The sequence below is a fragment of the Pteropus medius genome, unplaced genomic scaffold, assembly GCF_902729225.1.
Source record: "Pteropus medius unplaced genomic scaffold, Ma_sr-lr_union100, whole genome shotgun sequence".
Lineage (NCBI taxonomy): Eukaryota > Metazoa > Chordata > Mammalia > Chiroptera > Pteropodidae > Pteropus > Pteropus medius.
This window is the reverse complement of record NW_024354502.1, coordinates 21,979,344-21,998,219: the sequence shown is the minus strand read 5'-3', so window position 1 is coordinate 21,998,219 and position 18,876 is coordinate 21,979,344. Positions and strand designations below refer to the sequence as shown.

General features: G+C 32.9%; 1 protein-coding gene and 1 pseudogene across 14 annotated transcripts in view; both read left to right on the top strand.

Moving 5' to 3' along the window:
* Positions 1-18,876, top strand: part of VPS13B (vacuolar protein sorting 13 homolog B) — a 685,469-nt gene that overhangs the window by 360,096 nt on the left and 306,497 nt on the right. For 13 of the 14 annotated variants that reach the window (XM_039853834.1, XM_039853836.1, XM_039853835.1 and 10 more), the window contains 2 exons: positions 2,849-3,257; positions 11,231-11,342. In XM_039853834.1, coding sequence (XP_039709768.1) covers positions 2,849-3,257; positions 11,231-11,342 — 521 coding nt within the window. Of the gene's footprint in view, positions 1-2,848; positions 3,258-11,230; positions 11,343-18,876 lie in introns of those variants that run through there. The other variant, XM_039853847.1, reaches the window with a different exon arrangement.
* Positions 5,487-5,602, top strand: LOC120595813 (uncharacterized; annotated as a pseudogene).

Sequence of the window (18,876 nt, the reverse complement as noted above, 5' to 3'; positions counted from 1 at the left end):
TGTGAATACAAACTAATTTTACCATGGCACAAAAAAAGTCAAAGTTGGATGTTAGATATGTTTTTAAAATTATGCATGTATTGAATGATCAAGAGTTGACCATACTGCTTTTGTCATTCCTTTTATGATTCTTACTTAAATTGTCCCCCCATCCCCCTATTTTTATGTCATTTCCTTTTCACGGCTAATTCAAAGTACCTTATTCGGTGCTCTCTTGATCTGGACAAGGCTGTATGTCTGTCATTGACTGGAGAATAAATGAACACTAGACTGTACACCAGTGGCTTTTAGAAGTTTGGAGCCTTGTTTTTTCTAATGGTACAATATATCTGAATGTATCATTAAGATAATTATTTTAAGTGATATTTTTAAGTCAGTAAAATGTATTTAATTTTAAAATATTAAGAGCAGATTACCACCATATTAATAGTGATTCTCTTAAGAATTTATCAAATCCTCACAAATATTAGAATATTTTTTAGCATGTGTAAGCTACTTATCTATTTCTTTCCCCTTTTTTTGTGACTTAAAAGGAATTTAAGGCATATCTCTTAAGCATTATAAAAATTAGCCAGGTATTGTGTTCCTAGACTAAATGTTTAATATTGTATTTGCACATCAAATGCTACTTTCTGATTTGATTTTTGAATTTTTTTCTAGCCTAGTCTGGAAAAAGATATCTCTTAAGGTGGCTTTTATGCCAGTGGAAATTCTGTTGAGATTTATTTCCTTCTCCTGGAATGTGCACTAGTTTCTATGAGAAACATTCTTGATAATTGTAACATGTATTCATGGAAAAAAAAAAAAACACCACAATTATTATCCTTTAAAATTTTTCTTTAGTAGTTTTACTGTTTTTTAGTTAACGCTTCCTTAATTATTAGTGTTTTCTAACTGTTCATATAAATAGTATAAAATGTTGATTATTACTGTATGAAAACTAATATTTACATTATCCCAACTATAGCTACTATGTATGCATTCTTTCATTTTTTTCTCTCATATTAAGAGAGTTGGGGATGCAGTAGTTCAACAAACTTTCTCTCGTGGGAGTTTACCTTTTAAGAGTACCTACGTTCATTATGTTTAAAAATATTTTTTCCAAATCAAAACATTTATACATTGAAACACCTTTTATAGTATTTGCAGGTTTCAGATGTTGGTTGTATAGGTCAATTGTTGACTCTGCCCGCTTCTCCAGTGTCCAGTGTGGACACCTAGAGGCAGACAGTGTTGTGGCCTCTTCCAGGGAAGCCATAGCGCAGCCACCCTTCTCTGTCCACTGTTGCCTGCTTTCCAGCAACATAGTGATAAGATTGGTAGCAGTTTTTCTTGTTTTACTGTGTTTCTTTTTGTTTCGAGTATAGAAAGCAAATGGAAAGTGAAATCAGACAAGAGGCAGTGAGAAAGTTGGGAACAATAAAAAATGCTCTGAAGGATGACAGTATATGAAAAATTATTATTTTGCACGTCCATAATGCCTACTTTCCAAGTTTTTTTTTTTTTAATGGTCAGAAAATTAACTTTAAAAAAAGAACACATACAAAGGTAAAATTTTTCTCACCTTTTTTCATTGTACAGTCCAGATTAAAAACAAAATGAGCAGTAATAGCTGAATTGCATAGTCTTTTTTCCTCTCACCAAGACATGGGGTGATAGGCAACAACACAAGAGGAGGAAAATGGAAGCAAAAGAGGTTCCTAGTGATGGGATAGCATAGGCTAAGACACATTGCTGCTTTGCTACTTTTCACTTTTTTCCTGTTTTGGTGAATATATTTCCTTCCTTTTCTTGTTACTACACCTCCTCTTTTAACATTGCTCTTTAGACCCTATAACTAAAAAAATTTATCAGGCCTTGGGGAGAGGTGTGAGGAATGTGAAGTAAATAACTCTATATTGAGTAATTTGCAAAATAGGATTTTATGTACATTAACTGGTTCAAGAAAACTTTTTGAAGAGCTGTTTTTTTACATGTTGAGAAATACAAAGTATGCATTTTACTTTAAAAGTGCTTTTACTATAATTTGCTTATAGTGTGCAATTTGAATATAAGAGTTAATTGGAAAAATTTTGTCAGAAATATTGAAGTTAAAATGACATAATTTTTACTCTCAAATGTTGTATGTGTATTAATATAGTATTAAGCCTAAGGCATATGAGTTATAGAAGAGCTGTTAGGTTTTGTAAACAATATGATAGCCACTGAAAATAGGCCAGTTTTAAGACAAATGTTTTATTTCTGTGTCATATTATCATTTCCAGTAAACATGAATTAAATGGTTAGTTTACTTATCAAAGCATGATATCAGTGAGCCTCTTTTTATGGGCTCCGTCTTCCTATAAATTAGCCAAATTATCAAAGGAAAAATCTTGTTCTTATAAATGTTAAGTAAAGTCAATAATTTTTTCTATTCAGGTTGTCACAACTAGAAATGGATAACGTAGTTATTTCAGTTTCACTTGCCTAAACAACTCCCCTGTGGTCCATATTATGACAGCATATTTACACTCTAAATGAAAAATTATCAAGAATGAAAAGATAAAATCTAGAGATGATCCGTTCCAAATTCTGAATGTTACAGAAAATGTAGAAATAAATCATAGAAACAGGCACAAAGATGTTATAACTACCTCTTGAGATCTAGAACTAGAACTCAAATTGCTAACTTTCAGTTCAGACATACTGTCTTAGAAGCTTTTGCACCATCTGCAGAATTGTTCAGTAATGCGCTCATTAAGAGGTGTAGAAATAATGAAAGGATATAATACCAACTGAGATCATTTTATGCTTTCAAATATATATATATATTTTAAATATGTATTGTGATTTCCTTTTTCTGAAACAGACAACAGCAAAACTTCTAGATGGCTCTCACCAGCAGCATGGATTCCTCTCTTTGACATATACAAAAGCGGTAACAAAAAATGTCCGTCACAAGTTAATATCAAGAAATGAGCGAAGAAGTTTTCATAAGTTATCTGAAAGTTTTACGGATGGTTCTCCTCATTTTCTTCATGAAATTCTTCTTTCAGCACAAGCTTTTGATATTGTCCTTTGTTTTCCTTTACTTAATGCCATTGCAAGTATATTTCAAGCAAAATTACCAAGGACCCAAAAAGAGAAAAGAAAATCTCCTGGTCAGCCTATGAGGACCCATACACTAACTTCGCGCAATTTACCTCTGATTTATATCAACACAAGTGTAATCAGAATTTTTGTTCCAAAAACAGAAGAAATGCAACCACGTATTGAAGGTATTGTCTTCAGAAATTCTTTTTATCTGATTTTAAAAAACTTTCTTCTAGAGACCTTAGTTGTAATTTGCAGTTGGTTATGTTTTAGAAAGAGTAAATATGTTATAGTCATTCTACAGCTAAATCTTTATAAGTTATGTCAGAATACTGGGTATGTTTTTGACTATTAGTTACTAGAATAAGAAATATGAGATTGTTTTTCTTCGGGGCTTTTGCTACTAAAGCTTATACTTTCTGTCATTTGTTTTATTAAACTCAAATATTGGGTTCTGTATACCTAATATAACTAAAAATTAATTTAAAAAATAAGCCAACATACCAAGGCTCTTGTGACTTCTTCTAGATTTCTCAGTGTCCTCTGAAATTGCTCTAAGTTTTAAAATGAATTGATAATTCTACTGCCTCCATTCACAAGAGCGACATTTAAATTTTAATTTCCCCCTTACTATAAAGGAATGAAGAACCTTAAGAATTTTGAGTGAAATATAACAGTGGTTAATGGTAATGGATTTCAGAGTTACATAGACTTAAGTTCAAATCTCAGCTTTGCCAGTTATTTATTGTGAAATCTTGGGAAAGTTAATCTAAATTCCTTTGTTTAAAATGGTAATTAGAGTACCTATCTTGATAGTAGGCCTTATTGATAGCTTACTTTCAAATGATGACTATATTATACTGCATGCATGGAGCCAGTTCCATAGTAAGCTCTCAATAAAAGGAAGTCTTGTCAGAAGAAGGTTGTTCATTTTTTTTAAAAGAGTATTTCTGGAGGTCCTACACTTCATTACCACTTACCCCTCATTGGTCAAAACTTAGATGGCCCTGCTGTAAGAGAGGCTGAGGAACAATCCTTACGTAGGGCCCTGTGAATTTGAGAGAGAAACGAGAGTGAGTATCTGAGAGAGAGATTGTGGTTTCTACCACATGAAAACAGCGAAACTCTTTTTCCTTTTTAGTTATTAGGAGGAAGACCTTGGATGTTAAATAACAAAAGAAAAGCACCTGATTCCATTCTCTTTTTCTCAAGGCCTAGTCTGTCTCTTGTTCTGTCTCGCACAGACAGATGATCTTAATCAGAGATGGTATTCTGCCTAACATTGATAATTAGGTTTATTTAAAATAATGTTTTCTTTAACATTTCTGTAAATAAAAGAAAATATTTGTAGAGTTTTGTAGTTCTTAATTATCAAGATGTCTAGAGATAAATTCAGAGTATCATACTTATGGAATCTTAATACAAACCAGTTTCTATTTTTTAATTCTAATTTTACTAGTATCTGTCATAAAACTGATTACTTTGAGATGTGAAATTAGTATTCTTTGCATATACTATATTCTGACAGCACTATACATTGTTTTCATCTGTTTAAATAGTTTGTGGAAACACATGAGCAGTAAAGAATAAAGAGTTAGTCTTTTTTGAGCAATTACAAGTGACATGAGAGACAAACCACTAACCAGAAAAGAGGTTGCATATTTATTGCAGAAGCAATGACCTTTATGCTTTTTCCTTATTGTTATCCTTTATTATATGAATATCTAATGAATGTTTAGATAATACAATTTATGTTAAATTCACTTAGGTAAAAAAAGGTAACCTACATTTTTACACAATATAGTTCTCTGAGAACCAGTTTGAGAGTCATGATATTTTCTCATAACTGTACAACAATAGGAACACGCACAAAAGTTACTGAGATTTTCAAACCATTTTTGATTTTCCAGCTGAGATTAGGGGAAAACACTATTGAAACAGGAGTAATTTGGCTGTTATTACAGAAAATTTATCATTTTGGGAAAAGAGTCTGGGGTAGTACATTATATTTCAAAAACATATTATCTGTAACTATTAAAATGAAATTATAGATATTTTGTATCTAGATAAAAATAAGAATAAAGTCTCATGATCTCATAAAAAATTCTAAATGTTTTTTAACAATTAAGGATATTATTTTCCATAAATATCTCTCTGGTTGGTACAGAAGCATGCATTTTTCTAACTGTAATTTTTATTTAACATAAATATGTTAGTCGGCTTGTGTGGTTTTCTGAAAATTTCTTGTAGCATATATTTTATGTTCTCCATTACATAATTTTCTATTTTTATTTTAATGTAAACAATTAATAAGGCCAAAATTTCATTGAAAATAAGAAAAAAGTGGACGTGGTTCCATAGTGTAGTGGTTAGCACGTCTGCTTTACATGCAGAAGGTCCTGGGTTCGTGCCCAGTCTATGGCCATGCCACTCTGAACAAGCCTGATGTTTGATCTTGGAAGTTAAGCAGGGTTGGGCCTGGTTAGTACTTGGATGGGAGACCACCTAGGAAGACCAGGTGCTGTAGGCAGAAAGAAAGAAAGGAAAGAAAGAAGGGAGGGAGGAAGGGAGGGAGGGAAGAAAAAGAAAGGAAGGAAAGAAAGGAAGGAAAAAGTGATATTGGAGGTGAAAGTATAGGATGAGATGGAAGGTAATATAGAGAAAATGCGCTGTGAAAAAATAGGGAAAGCTCACTCAGACGATCAGGAAGTAAAGCAACATAGCTGATTGCGATGCTTTCATAGTAATATAGAGAGTCCTCAGGAGTATGACTTAGTCGGTCTCTAAATAATAATCGCCTGTTAACTAACCCTAAGGTGAGTCCTTTTTCCTCTAATATCTCCTATACTGTTTTAACTTAAGGTTTCATACTTTAAATCCCACACCATAAAATATTAATATTTTAATATTAAAATATTAATAAAAAAAGATCAAATAAAAATAAAAAGATCAACCAAATGTATATGCTTCATTGCCCATTAAGTTTTGAAATTGGTCCTGGAATATAATTACAGTATCAGTATATTGCTTTTTCCAGATGACCCAGTCTGGCTAAGACTGTTAAATGGGTGTCCAATAGTGTTTATACTGGTGAATCTTCCTTAATCTGACATAGCTGTTTCTTAATGTGGGCATTTGATCTTTGTTTAAAATTTGCTCGTTTGTCTTAAAATATTTTATCTAATTGATGTACTGAAATTTCTGAATGTTTTTGGTATTTGTTAAGGGAACATTTTCACAGTGAATCGCTCATTCCTTTTTATGGCCAGATGATGTTCCATTGTATGGATCTACCATATTTTGTTTATCCATTCACCTCAGACACTTTCTTTGCTTCCACCTTGGGGTTAGCTATGGAGAGTAATGCTACTGTGAACACGGCCATGTAAGGGTTTGTTCAAGTCCTTTTTCAGTTCTTTGGGGTTTATACCTATGGATAGAATTGCTAGATCGTTTGGTAATTTTATGTTTAGAATTCTGCGCTTTGAGAAACCACCAATCTGCTTGGAAGCCCTTTTGACTAGGGCAGCATTTGTGGCGTTTACTGAACAATGTTAACGTGCAGGCATACTTGAGTCAGCAAGAAGAGCAATGGGAGCTTACTCTCGGTAAGAGTGGTAGCACCTGTGTACCTCTGCAGTGAGGCAGCATCAAAGGTTCATTGGTTAACTCTGGCTTCATTTTTCTATCACACTCAGCAGTGATTTATTGAAACAGGTACTGTGCTTTATCAATTTGTATACATGTCAGAAGGAATAAGAGTTTGGCTATTTGAGAAAAGAGAGAAAAAGGGTTTTTATTTCCTTTATGTGTGTACATGTTTTGTTTGTTGCTTTTGGCTTATTGTCTTAGAACCATTAACTAATACTACATATCATACAGTTTTGTTGATGTTTTGTATTTCCCATTCGGCTGTTATTACTAGGAAAATTCTCAATTGATTGTAATTGCAAAAATATTTCTAGCCTTTTACTATCTTATTTCTAAAGCCTTTTTCTTTCTTTTTTTGGTGGAGTTTGTGGTGGGATTTTTAAGGTCTTACTCCAAAATTCAGATGCCTGAGTACCTCCTAAGCAGGTAACATTCAAAACGAGCATATTAGTTGGGAGGATATTGTTATAGCCATCTTTGGAAAACATAGTGTGCCACATTCTCTGTGGACTTTTGGTTAATTTTAGTCCTTTGCGTATATGAAGCACTTTTTGCAATAAACACCTTTTTAGTGGCATTTTTCGTGACTTGGTATATAAATGGAATAAATTCCTAGCAAAATGATTACTAGATCAAAGGGCATGTACCTTTAAAATATTAAGAGATGTCAAATTGCCCTCTTAAATGGCTACACCAGTTTATACTGTTTTCTCACTCTCATCCTAGCAGAGGTTTATCATTCTTCTTGGTCTCATTAATGAAAAGTATACTCTTTTTCTGAGGAGTTGCTCGTCTTTTCCTTATCAATTATTAGAGCTCTTTGTGTATTAAACCTTTTGTCTGACTTACATTGTATCGCATACATCTTTTCATTTCTGGATTTTTACACTCTGCCTGTGCGTGCGTGCGTGCGTGTGTGTGTGTGTGTGTCTATGTATATATCTATATTTATATCTACATGTATATACCTTTACTTATATTTATATCTATTTATCTGAAATGTTATCTATCTGAAATTGCCAGAATATGGGCCTATTCATAAAATACAAATACAAAAATGCACACCAAAAATTCAGAGGTTTGGCACATTATGTTTTTTTGACACAGTCTTTCATCATTGCTATTCTTAATTCAAATGATCATAATTCACCCATAAAAAAATTATTGCAGTAAAATACATATAAAATTTAGCATTTAAACCATTTTAAAAGTAGACAAATTTTTAAATGTATATTTTATGTGAAATAGTGAATGTTTTCATTTAATACATTTTAAAAGATATAATGTGTCTAAATAAGGGAAACATGATTTCAGCAGCATTTCCATTAGAAACAAATATGCTTACTTAAATGACTCCAGTAAGATTTAGGGAGTCAAGAGCATAGTATTCATTATTCTCTAGAAAGGCTTTAAAAAGTAGTTTGCTTGAATAATATTTTTATCAGATTAATTAAACTGAAAGTATATGTGTAAATTATGCCTTAATGAGTGTGATAGCAGAGCTAAATGATGGTATGTCATAATTCTCAGAAACTATATTATAAAAATATCTACAATTTGTGCCCGTAGGTCAGAAATGATTCATAAACTAGATGCAACTACATTTCCCATTAAGATACATAACAATCATTAGGTCACACCTTTATTGAACCTTCTTTCTGTCTTCAACTGCAAATATGGCAAAAACTTATACAACCCTTTGTTGATAGCTTTGTGTAGGTCTGTCACTACAGTTACAGCTTTATTAAAGTATAACATTGCACAGTGACAAGTTTAAGTACTCTTGAGACTTTAGATGTTAAACTATATTGAGTTTATATTGAGAATCTTAAAGGAAAGTTGGTCTCCAAACACCTTTATTTCATGTTGGACTTAAGAAAACTTAGTTATAAACAATAGTCTTACAGTTATCTGAAAATTGCATGAAAATTCTGCTCTTTATTTAAGCTTTTGGTTACTTATACAAGCTCATAATATCAGAGTTGGACATAGCCTTTTATTTTCAATACACACTCTCTTGCCCCAAGAAGATATAAAATGTTTCAGACTTAGGTTGCATGTTGCATTGAATATAAAAGTTTTTAATAATTCATGTATAAAATTCTGTCGATAAAAATATATTTAGCATTCTAATATTTTAAAGAAATATTAAATAAAATTCAAATTTTTGATTTGAATATCGTTTGCATTATGTTCAATTATTATCAAGATTCTGAATCTATAGGTATTTGAGTTCCAGCTTAAGATATTTAATTCAGGATAGAGGACTGTTTTTTGGATCTAGCATGAGTCTTCTAGAGTGAGTGGTTCCTTATGAGGCTCAATTTTAAAAAATACAGTTAAAGCAAAGAAGGAAGGCATTCATTTTCATGTTGAAAATGCTTCTAGAGGGAATATTTCCTCATATGGTCCAACTATTAAATGCAGGTGAAATAAACCAAAAAAGTTTTTCCAACTGTAAAGTAACTGAAGAAATGACTGAAAGCACTTTCTTGTATAAATACATATTTTTGTTATTTTTTCTTATATCTCAAAGATACATTATGGTAAGCTGAATACTTTTATAATAAAACTGATTAGTTTGTAAGTGATCTGTATGTATTAAGTGCTTTTTTTTTTATTATAACTTCATAGTCAGTATAATCTAGTGAGAACACTCTTGGCTCTTGCAGAAACAATTCTGTTCTTGGATCTGGCTTTGTATGTAACACCAAGTACGTCATTTTTCTTCCATATGTACCTCATTTACTGCAGTGTTTCTATTGCATTTCAGACTTTCATATGGTGGGTAGTATCTGTAGCCTGGAAGAACAGTTAGCAGGTACACTAATTGCACTTTTGTGTTATGGTCTATTCTCCAGGCTTACTATTTATTGATTTAATTGATGCCTGCTGCTTAATCAGAGGTTTTACCCACATGGAACTATTTGATAAGGTTGGCGTAAAATGCAAGATCTGTAAAATGTAAACAGTGTTCATAGTATAAGGACCTATAATCAAGCCAGACCTCTAGTCATTTGAAAATAGTGCAGCTGCATGAGAAGTAGTTTTCTATTTGATCTTTTTGCTGTGGACATTTAAAATACTGTCTTTATTGTGACATCCATATGCTAATATTCATTATGATAGCTCATCGCTTTTTTCTCCTTTTGCTGTCCTTCCTTTTTCCACCCTCCTTCCATCTTGCCACTCCCTTTATGCACATCTTATTCTGTTTCCTTCTTTTCCTCACGGAATATCTTTCTTCTTATTTTTTCTGATTTTCTTAATTCTGATTTTTGTTCTTAGACTAATCTAAGTCAGACCATACCGAATGTACTGCTGAAGCAGCTGGAAGTAATCTCTTAGCGTTTGCATTCTTTGAGCACCACAGTTTAGGAAATATGGATTGTATGCCTTCATTGGCATGTTCTGTTCAGGATATTCCTGAGGTCTTGCAGCCAGTCCTTTTCTGCTCCATTTGTGGCAGATGATAGTTTCTTGAAAGAAATTATGAGTTTTAGTATATGTGTTCTTTAAAACCCAGACGGTTGTATATTGTTAATAATTCTTAAACAATTTTTAAACAGGTACTACAGTATAATATGTTGGAAAAAGAGAGAATAAAGTATAATATAAATTAATGGGGCCATCAAGAACCCCTATGCATTCCAAATAGTCCTTAGAAAAGATACTGAATTAGCTGGTGATTTATAGAAAAATGGTTGAACTTTATCAGACCATATGGTAAAATACTGTTTTATTCAGCACAAAGAAAAGAAATCAGAATTGATATATCCTTTTACCTTTTATAGTTTTATGGGATTACTTACCTTAGTTTTAGATTCAGTTAGGAGGTAGAACTTTTTACATAGGTGTGAAATTACTGTTTCTCGAGCAATTTCACAGTAGTAATTATTAAAATTTAAAAGTACCTAAAATATCAAGTTGAAATGCCCTCATGTATTAAAGTATTTTTTTTTTCTTTCTTCAGCTTTGCAGTCATTATATTTCTTTTGGATTTTCTGAGATGTTATGGCTAATATGGTGCTGTATTGTGTGTGTGTGCGCACACACACACATGCATATTTAATTCTTAATCATGTAAATTAAATGGCTTCAAGAATTTGTTACTGACTTTGTGGTATCCTATAATATATTTGTAGACAACACCGTAGTGTTAAAAAGCCCGGGTCTGAAAATCACTTGGGAGAAAGGTGCAGTAGTATAAGATTATGAAATGAGATAAACATACTGCTTCAGTACTGCTTATATGTGTTTAATACGTTTTAATGTTAGGATGGAGGGGTTTTTTTTTTTTCATCATTTAAATCATAACAGAAAACAACTTAATGAGAGATAAAAGAAATAAGAAAAGCATCCAATGTTTTTATTTTAAACAATTTTTTTGGTCCTAATTTTTGGTCTTATTTTAATGTGTCTATTCTTTTACTCAAAGATTTCTTCTTATGTGTGAAGTTGCTCACAGATCCACTGTATACCTCAAAATCTATTTCTTCTGTTATAGTCAATCAGGCAGCAAAAGAAGACACCATGGTTTTGAAGATTGGCTCTGTTGCTATGGCTCCCCAGGCTGACAATCCTCTTGGCAGATCTGTCCTCAGGAAGGATATTTACCAGTAAGTTTATTTTATGTTCAATTTTGCAACCATTTCATCCTGTAAAGAAGTACACTGATCAATAAAACTTGCTTAGTGTGGCCTGTAGAAATACTTTTCATTCGGGATCTTTTGATATTTAAAACCAGGTTTTTCTGATTTTCTTCAGTTGTGGGTTTGTAAATTCATTCAGACAAATCAAGTATTTCTGTGAAGTGTTGATGAATAACAGAATATAAGTACCAAATCACCATAAAACTGAAGAAGCACAGTTTGGAAAATTTTAGCAGACTTTAGCTTTGACCAAATCTCTAATCACATAAGAAAATGAGGTCCTCACTAGAACTACCACATCCTACTGTAGTCATGTTGTATCAAATTGAAGAATTTCTTAATTTAACTATAAGCCCTTATTTGATATGTTGGACTGTGGATGTCATATGGATCAAAGCTGTAAAGAAAAGCAAACTTCTAAGGAGAAATTTCAGAGTAAACACTTTCTGTGAAAATGCCATGCTCTGGATTTTGTCACTGAGTATTTGCAAACCACACCGAGCATATATGGACAACTAAACTGGTGAACATATGTAATCAACATGATAAAAATAATATATCATTCGTACTGAAGTTGGCACTACTGCCAGACATAAAAGTCCAGTTGCAAATAAACCATGTGAGAAAAGTTGCAGAAATACAGATGAACAAGTGTCTTAGTCTTCCTGCTGGTCTGTTTTTCAGATGTAGTCTCATTCTTTTAAAAAATAAATTCCTACTGTTCTAGAATAAATGTTACTGCTAGGAAAAGATTCTGATTTTTGTAATGAATTTATCACCTAGAGAGTAATAGCTACTTTAAGTGGACCTGGGGATTTTGTTTTTCTCAAATTTTTCTAATATCCGAGTTGATATTTTTTTCCTTTGAATTATATAACATGCTCTTTTTCTTATATTACTTTTTTAAGTAGCTTATGGTATTCATCCCTTAAATAAGTTTTTATTTTGCTAGCCTAAGTAAAATCTTATGATGTCAGAACTGAAGGAGGCTTTGTGAATTATTTAATCCAAATTCCTTGTTTTATAGATTAGGAAACTAAAGATCCAAAAAGAATAGCTGTCTCTAGTCAAATAATGATCAAGCCAAGATCACAGCTCACATTTTTCGACTGCCTCAGTATCTAGAGGAAGGATTGTAATAGAATCCTTTCTGAATGAAAATAATTTAATTTTTTAATAAATAGAAATTCTTTCAGGCATATTTGTCCTTTCACTTCATAAATGAGTGGTCTCCAAAGAAGGTCCTGCTTTACTTTCGTGAAATATGTTTCATATTAGAAGACCCTATCACCATCAACAAAGAGAACTGAGGGACTTCCTTTCCTCCTCTACCCTCTCTACTGTCTGGCTCTTCAGCAGTTATTTGTGTTTTTTCCTTTCCTTTGTCCTTCTTGAACTTTTTCCCTCTTTCATTCTCCTTATTTACTTTCCCTACTTTCTTTATGCCTAATTTTTCCTTACCTCCTATATCTTCCTTCACTTTTTACCTTTTCCCTTTCTATACTTTTTCTTCTCTTTACTTTCTACCTTTTTTCCCTGTCTCATTTCCTTCCTTGTTTCACTGCTTTGTTTGATTTATTTTATAGAATATAGAAATATGGTGCCAAAAAAGTAAAGTAAGTGTTTAAAAAAAGTATATTATCTTTTGAGAACATCAGTGCCTCACACAGACTACATAAAAATATGTATACAAAAAGAACATAATAGGTACTTTATGTTTATAAAATAAATGCCCTGTTTCTAAATAACTGACAAAACCAAAGCACACAGAAGTTTTACATGTTTTGCCAAAAGCACATACTTAACTAATGGCAGAGCATTTCAGAATCTATTTCTTATGAATTTATTTCAGAGTTCTTTTTAAATTTATTTTTCCATTTTTTAGTCCCTCCCCTTGATTATACAATGTAGTCATTTCACTGTTCTACTCCCTTTCAATATGTTTTTACTTCCTCTTTCTTTTAATCTGCTCTTTGTGTTTCTTCTTTCTGTTTGGTTTTTCTAACTTCCCCATCCTGATAACATAGTTGATGGTGAAAGACTGGATGCTTTCTCCCTAAGATTAGGAGTAAGACAAGGATGTCTGCTCTCACCACTTCTATTTAGCATTATACTGGAGGTTCTGTCCAGGGCAATTAGGGAAGAAGTAAAAAAAAAAAGAAAGGCACCCAGAGTATATGGAAGAAATAAAACTATGTCTTTCTGCAGATGACATGATCGTATATATAGAAAATTTTAAAGAATCCACTGAAAAACTACTGGGATAATAATGACGAGTAATGAACAATCTAAAAGAGAAATTAAGGAAACAAATTCATTTATAAAAGCATCAAAAAGAATTAAATACAAATAAATTTACCACTTGTACTCCAAAACTTACACTCTGAAAAGTACAAAACCTTGTCAAAAGAAACTAAAGAAGATCAAATACATAGAGTTATATCTCATCTACATAGATCAGAAGACAGTATTGGTAGATGATGGTACTTCTCAAAATCATCTACAGATTCACCATAATCCCAATCAGAATTCCAGCGTACCTCCTTTGCAGAAATTGACAAGCTAATCCTAAAATTCATATCAAAATTATTCTTATGGAATCTCAAGGGACCCAGAATAGCCAAAACAATCTTGGAACAGAAGAACAAAGGTGGAAGACTCACACTTCTTGATTTCAAAATTTATGACAAAACAATAGTAATCAAGGCAGTGGAGTACTAGCATGAGGATAGACATATAGATTAACCTATAGAATTGAGAATCCAAAAATAAACCATCACATTTACTGTCAATCGATTTTTGATAAAGAAGCCAAGGTAATTCAGTGGTAAAGAGTAGTCTTTTCAACAAATTGTGCTCAGATTACTGGATATCCAGGTGAAGTCAGACTCTAAACTGACATTATACACAAAAATTAAAATGGATCAGAGAACTAATATGAGAGCTAAAATTTTGAAATTTATAGAGGAAACATAGTAAATTTTTGTGACCTTGGATTAGATAATGCTTTCTTTAAAATGACACCAAAAACACAGAGGCAAAAGAAAAAATAGATAAATTGGACTTTATCGAAATTATAAACTTTTGTGCTGCAAAGGACTCTATTAAGAAGGGGCCATCTACATATTGTGAGAAAACATTTACAAATCTTGTATCTGATAAGAGACATAATCAGAATATGTAAAGAACTTTTATAACTCAATAAGAGAAGAACGACTCAATTTTAAAAATGGGCAAAGAATTTGAATAGATATATATATCCAGAAGATAGAAACATAGCCAATAAAGTGCATGTGAAGATGTTCAACTCAATTAGTCAACAGGGAAATACAAGTCAAAACTACACCCACTAGAATGACTATAATAAAAAAGATAATAGATGTAGAGAAATTGGAACCCTCATACATTTCTAGTGGGAGTGTAAAATGGTGCAGCTGCTGTGGAAAACTGTTTGGCAAGTCCTCATAAGATTAAACATAGAGTTACCATATGATGCAGTTATTCTATTCCTAGATATGTACCCAAGAGAATTGAAAACATATGTCCACATAAAAGCATGCACACCAATGTTCATAGCAGCACTATTCATAATAGCCAAAAAGTGCAAACTGCCCAAAGGTTCTTCAACTGACAAATGGCTAATCAAAATGTGGAATCTTCATACAATAGGAGGGGAAAGAGAAATGACTGTTAATGGGTATAGAATTTCTTTTTGGGGTGATAAAAATGTTCTAGAATTAGATAATAGTGATGTAGAATGATATGTACAGTGAATACTCTTACAATGAATGATGGATAGTGAATACAATGAGAATATATATGAAAAACACCGAAGTATACACCTCAAAAGTAAATTTATGGGATGTCAATTATATTTCAATAAAGGTGATTTTAAAAAATATATGTCAAAGACTGATGTCACAGAAAGGTCCAGGGGAATCAAATTCCAGACAGAGAAATATCCTTCTTATGTGCGTAGAGAGTGGGTGCTCTTTTTAACCCTGGAATGGTTTGCTTTGCCTGCCTATAAGCAAGGGGGTTCTATTGTGGGAAAGAGAAATCCAAGGGCATTTATCAGTCATGTAGGCTACAGTGACATATTGGAATCTAGAGAAGAACCAAACGTGTAATCAGCCCTCCACAGTGCACTACGTTAGTGTTGGGTGGGGAGAGGAGAGTTGGCAAAAAAATTTGAGTTTTTGGAAGTTTCACCTTCCTTAAAAGACAAAGCCATGATAGAGATGCACTGTTCAATCCAGTAGCTGCATGTGGCTCTTCGGTTTTTGCTATGTGGCTAGTCCAAATTGAGATGTTTTATAAGTATGAAATATATACAAGATTTTGATGGATTAAGAAGAAAACAAAGTAAAACATATCATTAAAAATCTTTATATCGATTATACATTGTGACGACAATATTTAAGATATATTGAATTAAATATATTATTACAACAATTTTCCAATATTTTTTAAAACCTTTTTTCAATGAGACTACTAACAAATTTTAATTTATATAGATGGCTCACATTTGTGGTTTGCATTATATTTCTATTCAGCTGTGCAACACTATTAGGAGAGGCCTGCAATAAACACAGGATAAGTCTTTCCCTTGAAACATTTGAAATCAAAGTTGAATTAAGCTTAAAGTTGCAAATCAACCAAACCTAGCTCAATTCCTGATTGAAGTGAAATTATCTACCCCTTTCCTATTTTGCCTAGGAAAAAGTATGCCTTCTCTGGGAGAAAATAACATTGACTTTGTTAGTCTTCTATACGTGTACAATACATAATAAAAATTATAAGATATCAAAGAAGCAGGAACATTTGACCCATTATCATGAGAAAATTTAGCTAGTAGAAAAAGACCCACAGATGACTGAGATGTTGGAATTAGTAGACAGGAGTTTGAAAAACTGTTATTGATATTTTAAAGAAAAATATTGAAAATATGGATATTTTCATAGACATGAACTCTATTTAAAATACATTCTAAAATTGAATAACACAGTATCTAAAATTAAAAGACTCATTGGATAGCCATAATAGCAGATGGGCAAGCAGAAGATAGGATTCGTGAGCTTAGATATACTGAATGGAAATTATCTATGTTGAAGCACAGAGAGGGAAAAAAGAACGGAAAAGAAGCGAACAAGAAAGACAACAAACTGGAAAATGTGGGGCACTGTCAAATGGTCTAACACATGTGTTAGAGTACAAGGAGTCGAAGAAAGAGAATGGAACAAAAGGAAAAATTAAAGAGATAGCCCTTGAGACTTGTCTAAAATTAACAACAGTCATTCACCAGCAGACTCAAGAAACTCAGTACCCTGTCTCAATCCAAGCCAAATAAGTGCAAAGAAAACTACATCTAGGCATAATGTGATCAAATTACTGAAAATCAAAGCTGAAGAGACGCTTTCTTGATGGGCTGAGGGAACATGCTAAGCAAGGAGAGAATGCAACAAGATCTGCTCCCCCGACACAGGTTTCAAGGTCTATGACAGAACTCTGGAAAAGAAGCTTTTATCTATGATAAAGTTTGTCATTTTGGTTATTAAAAATAATAAAGAGAAAAATCTTAAATATGAGCTGTACAAAAAAGACATATTACCTTTGAAGGAACAATAAGACTGAAGGAACTGAAGATCTTAAATTTGAAGATGAGAAAACTTTTAGTGAATATGGAACCATTCTTCCAATACTTGCCCTACAGTGTCATAAGAGTAGTTTCATTACTTCTGAAGCTAAAAATAGACCTAGGATCAGTAAATTTGTGGATATTACAGTGACACTAATTAGATCTCAATAGAATGGAGATCTTTCAAGTTATAAAAGCATTATAATAAAGGGCTATTCATTCGTTAGTCATTATTTAACATGTTTATTACGAGCCTGCTCTGTATCAGGCACTTTCCTGGGAATTGAGTGCACGTCAATGAACAAGACAAAGAGAAATTTCCCTGTTCATAAAACATACTTTTCATTAGGGAGAGAGACCATAACAAATTAATAAATAGGTATTCCAGTATGTTAGAATATCGTTAAGTGTTAGGGAGGCAACACAGCAGGAGGAAGATCGGAATTGGCAGGCGAAGGTGGGCAGCATGGCCTAATTATGAGAGGAGGCCTCATGGAGAAAACAAGGATCCTGAAGCCAGAGTGTGCAAAGAAGCCTGTGGCAGCTGAAGCAGTGCCCGGGGGAATGTAAATGGGCGTGAGATAAGAAGCATTATGGAGGAGACTTACAGGCCGTTGTGAGGGACTGGCTTTTATTTTGAGTGAGATGTGGTTGAGGGGAGAAATAATCCACATGTGCTGAATTTTGAAATAATGCTTTCATTATTTACAAAGTATTTACTTGCAGAAAGAAATGAAGGGATTGCCGGCAGGGACTAAAGGTACACATTTGAACAGAAGTAAAATATGCATTTAAAAATGGAGTCAGAGTTCAGTAAAACAAATGGAAGTTCGATATTGATCTTAGAAGTCATGTTAAGGATTCTTTCTACTGTTTGAGTTAACAGAATATGTGAAATGAAGTGCTTTTGATTATTGAGGGGTAGATTTTTTTTTTTAATCAGATGAGAAGCCCCCAGGGTGTCTGAGCACAGAAGTGATTTCATTTATATTTAAGCAGATAATTCGGACCAACATGTGAAAATAGACAGCAGGCAAGGAAGGGCACGGTTTTGTGACTTGCTGTAATCTTGGCAGGAGATGATCGTGGTTTGGCCCAGAGTAGTCGCTATGGAGGTGGTAAGAAGTGGTCAGATTCTGGAGCTCTTTAAAAGGTAAAGGCACATAGGATCTGAGACAAAAGAGAGAAGGATAATTCAGTTGCATGGCCTAAGCAACCAGAAGGATGAAGTTAACTGAGGGAAGGAAAATTGGGGAAGATTTGGTTTGGGAATTGGGCAAGTAGAGATCAGTTTATTTTTGAAAATGTTAACTATCTCAGTAGGTAGTGAGCTCCCCACCATTGATGTTCCAGAGGCTGATAAGTCCACAGAGGAGGCTTTAGAGCGGGGTTTGATTTATTTCGAATTAGACCAGTGCTTCTTAAATTTAACGTGTCTACAAATCATCTGGGGACCTTGTTAAAATTCAAGTTTTGATTTGGGAGGTCTAAGATGAGGCCTGAAATCTCACATTTCTACCAAGTTCCTGAGTAACTAGCTATGACTGATACCGGCTGATTCTGATATGCTGCTTCAGACACCGTACCTCATTAGGCAGATTAGATAAGTGGTTTCTAAACCTTTAATAAAGAGAGGATTTTTTAAAAATATATTTTTAATGAATGCTAGTAATTTTTAATGCTGTACACTCAAACATTGTAAAAGGCTCTGTGACAAAAAGTAAGTATCCTCCATTCCAAGGCTTTCCTACTCCCTAACAAAATCGCCCTCAGTGCAGTCTTTAACTTCAAAATTTTCAAAGGCTTTCGGTTGATAGCAGTTACTCACTTTTGTAACTTATAATTCAGAAAAGGTAAAATAAT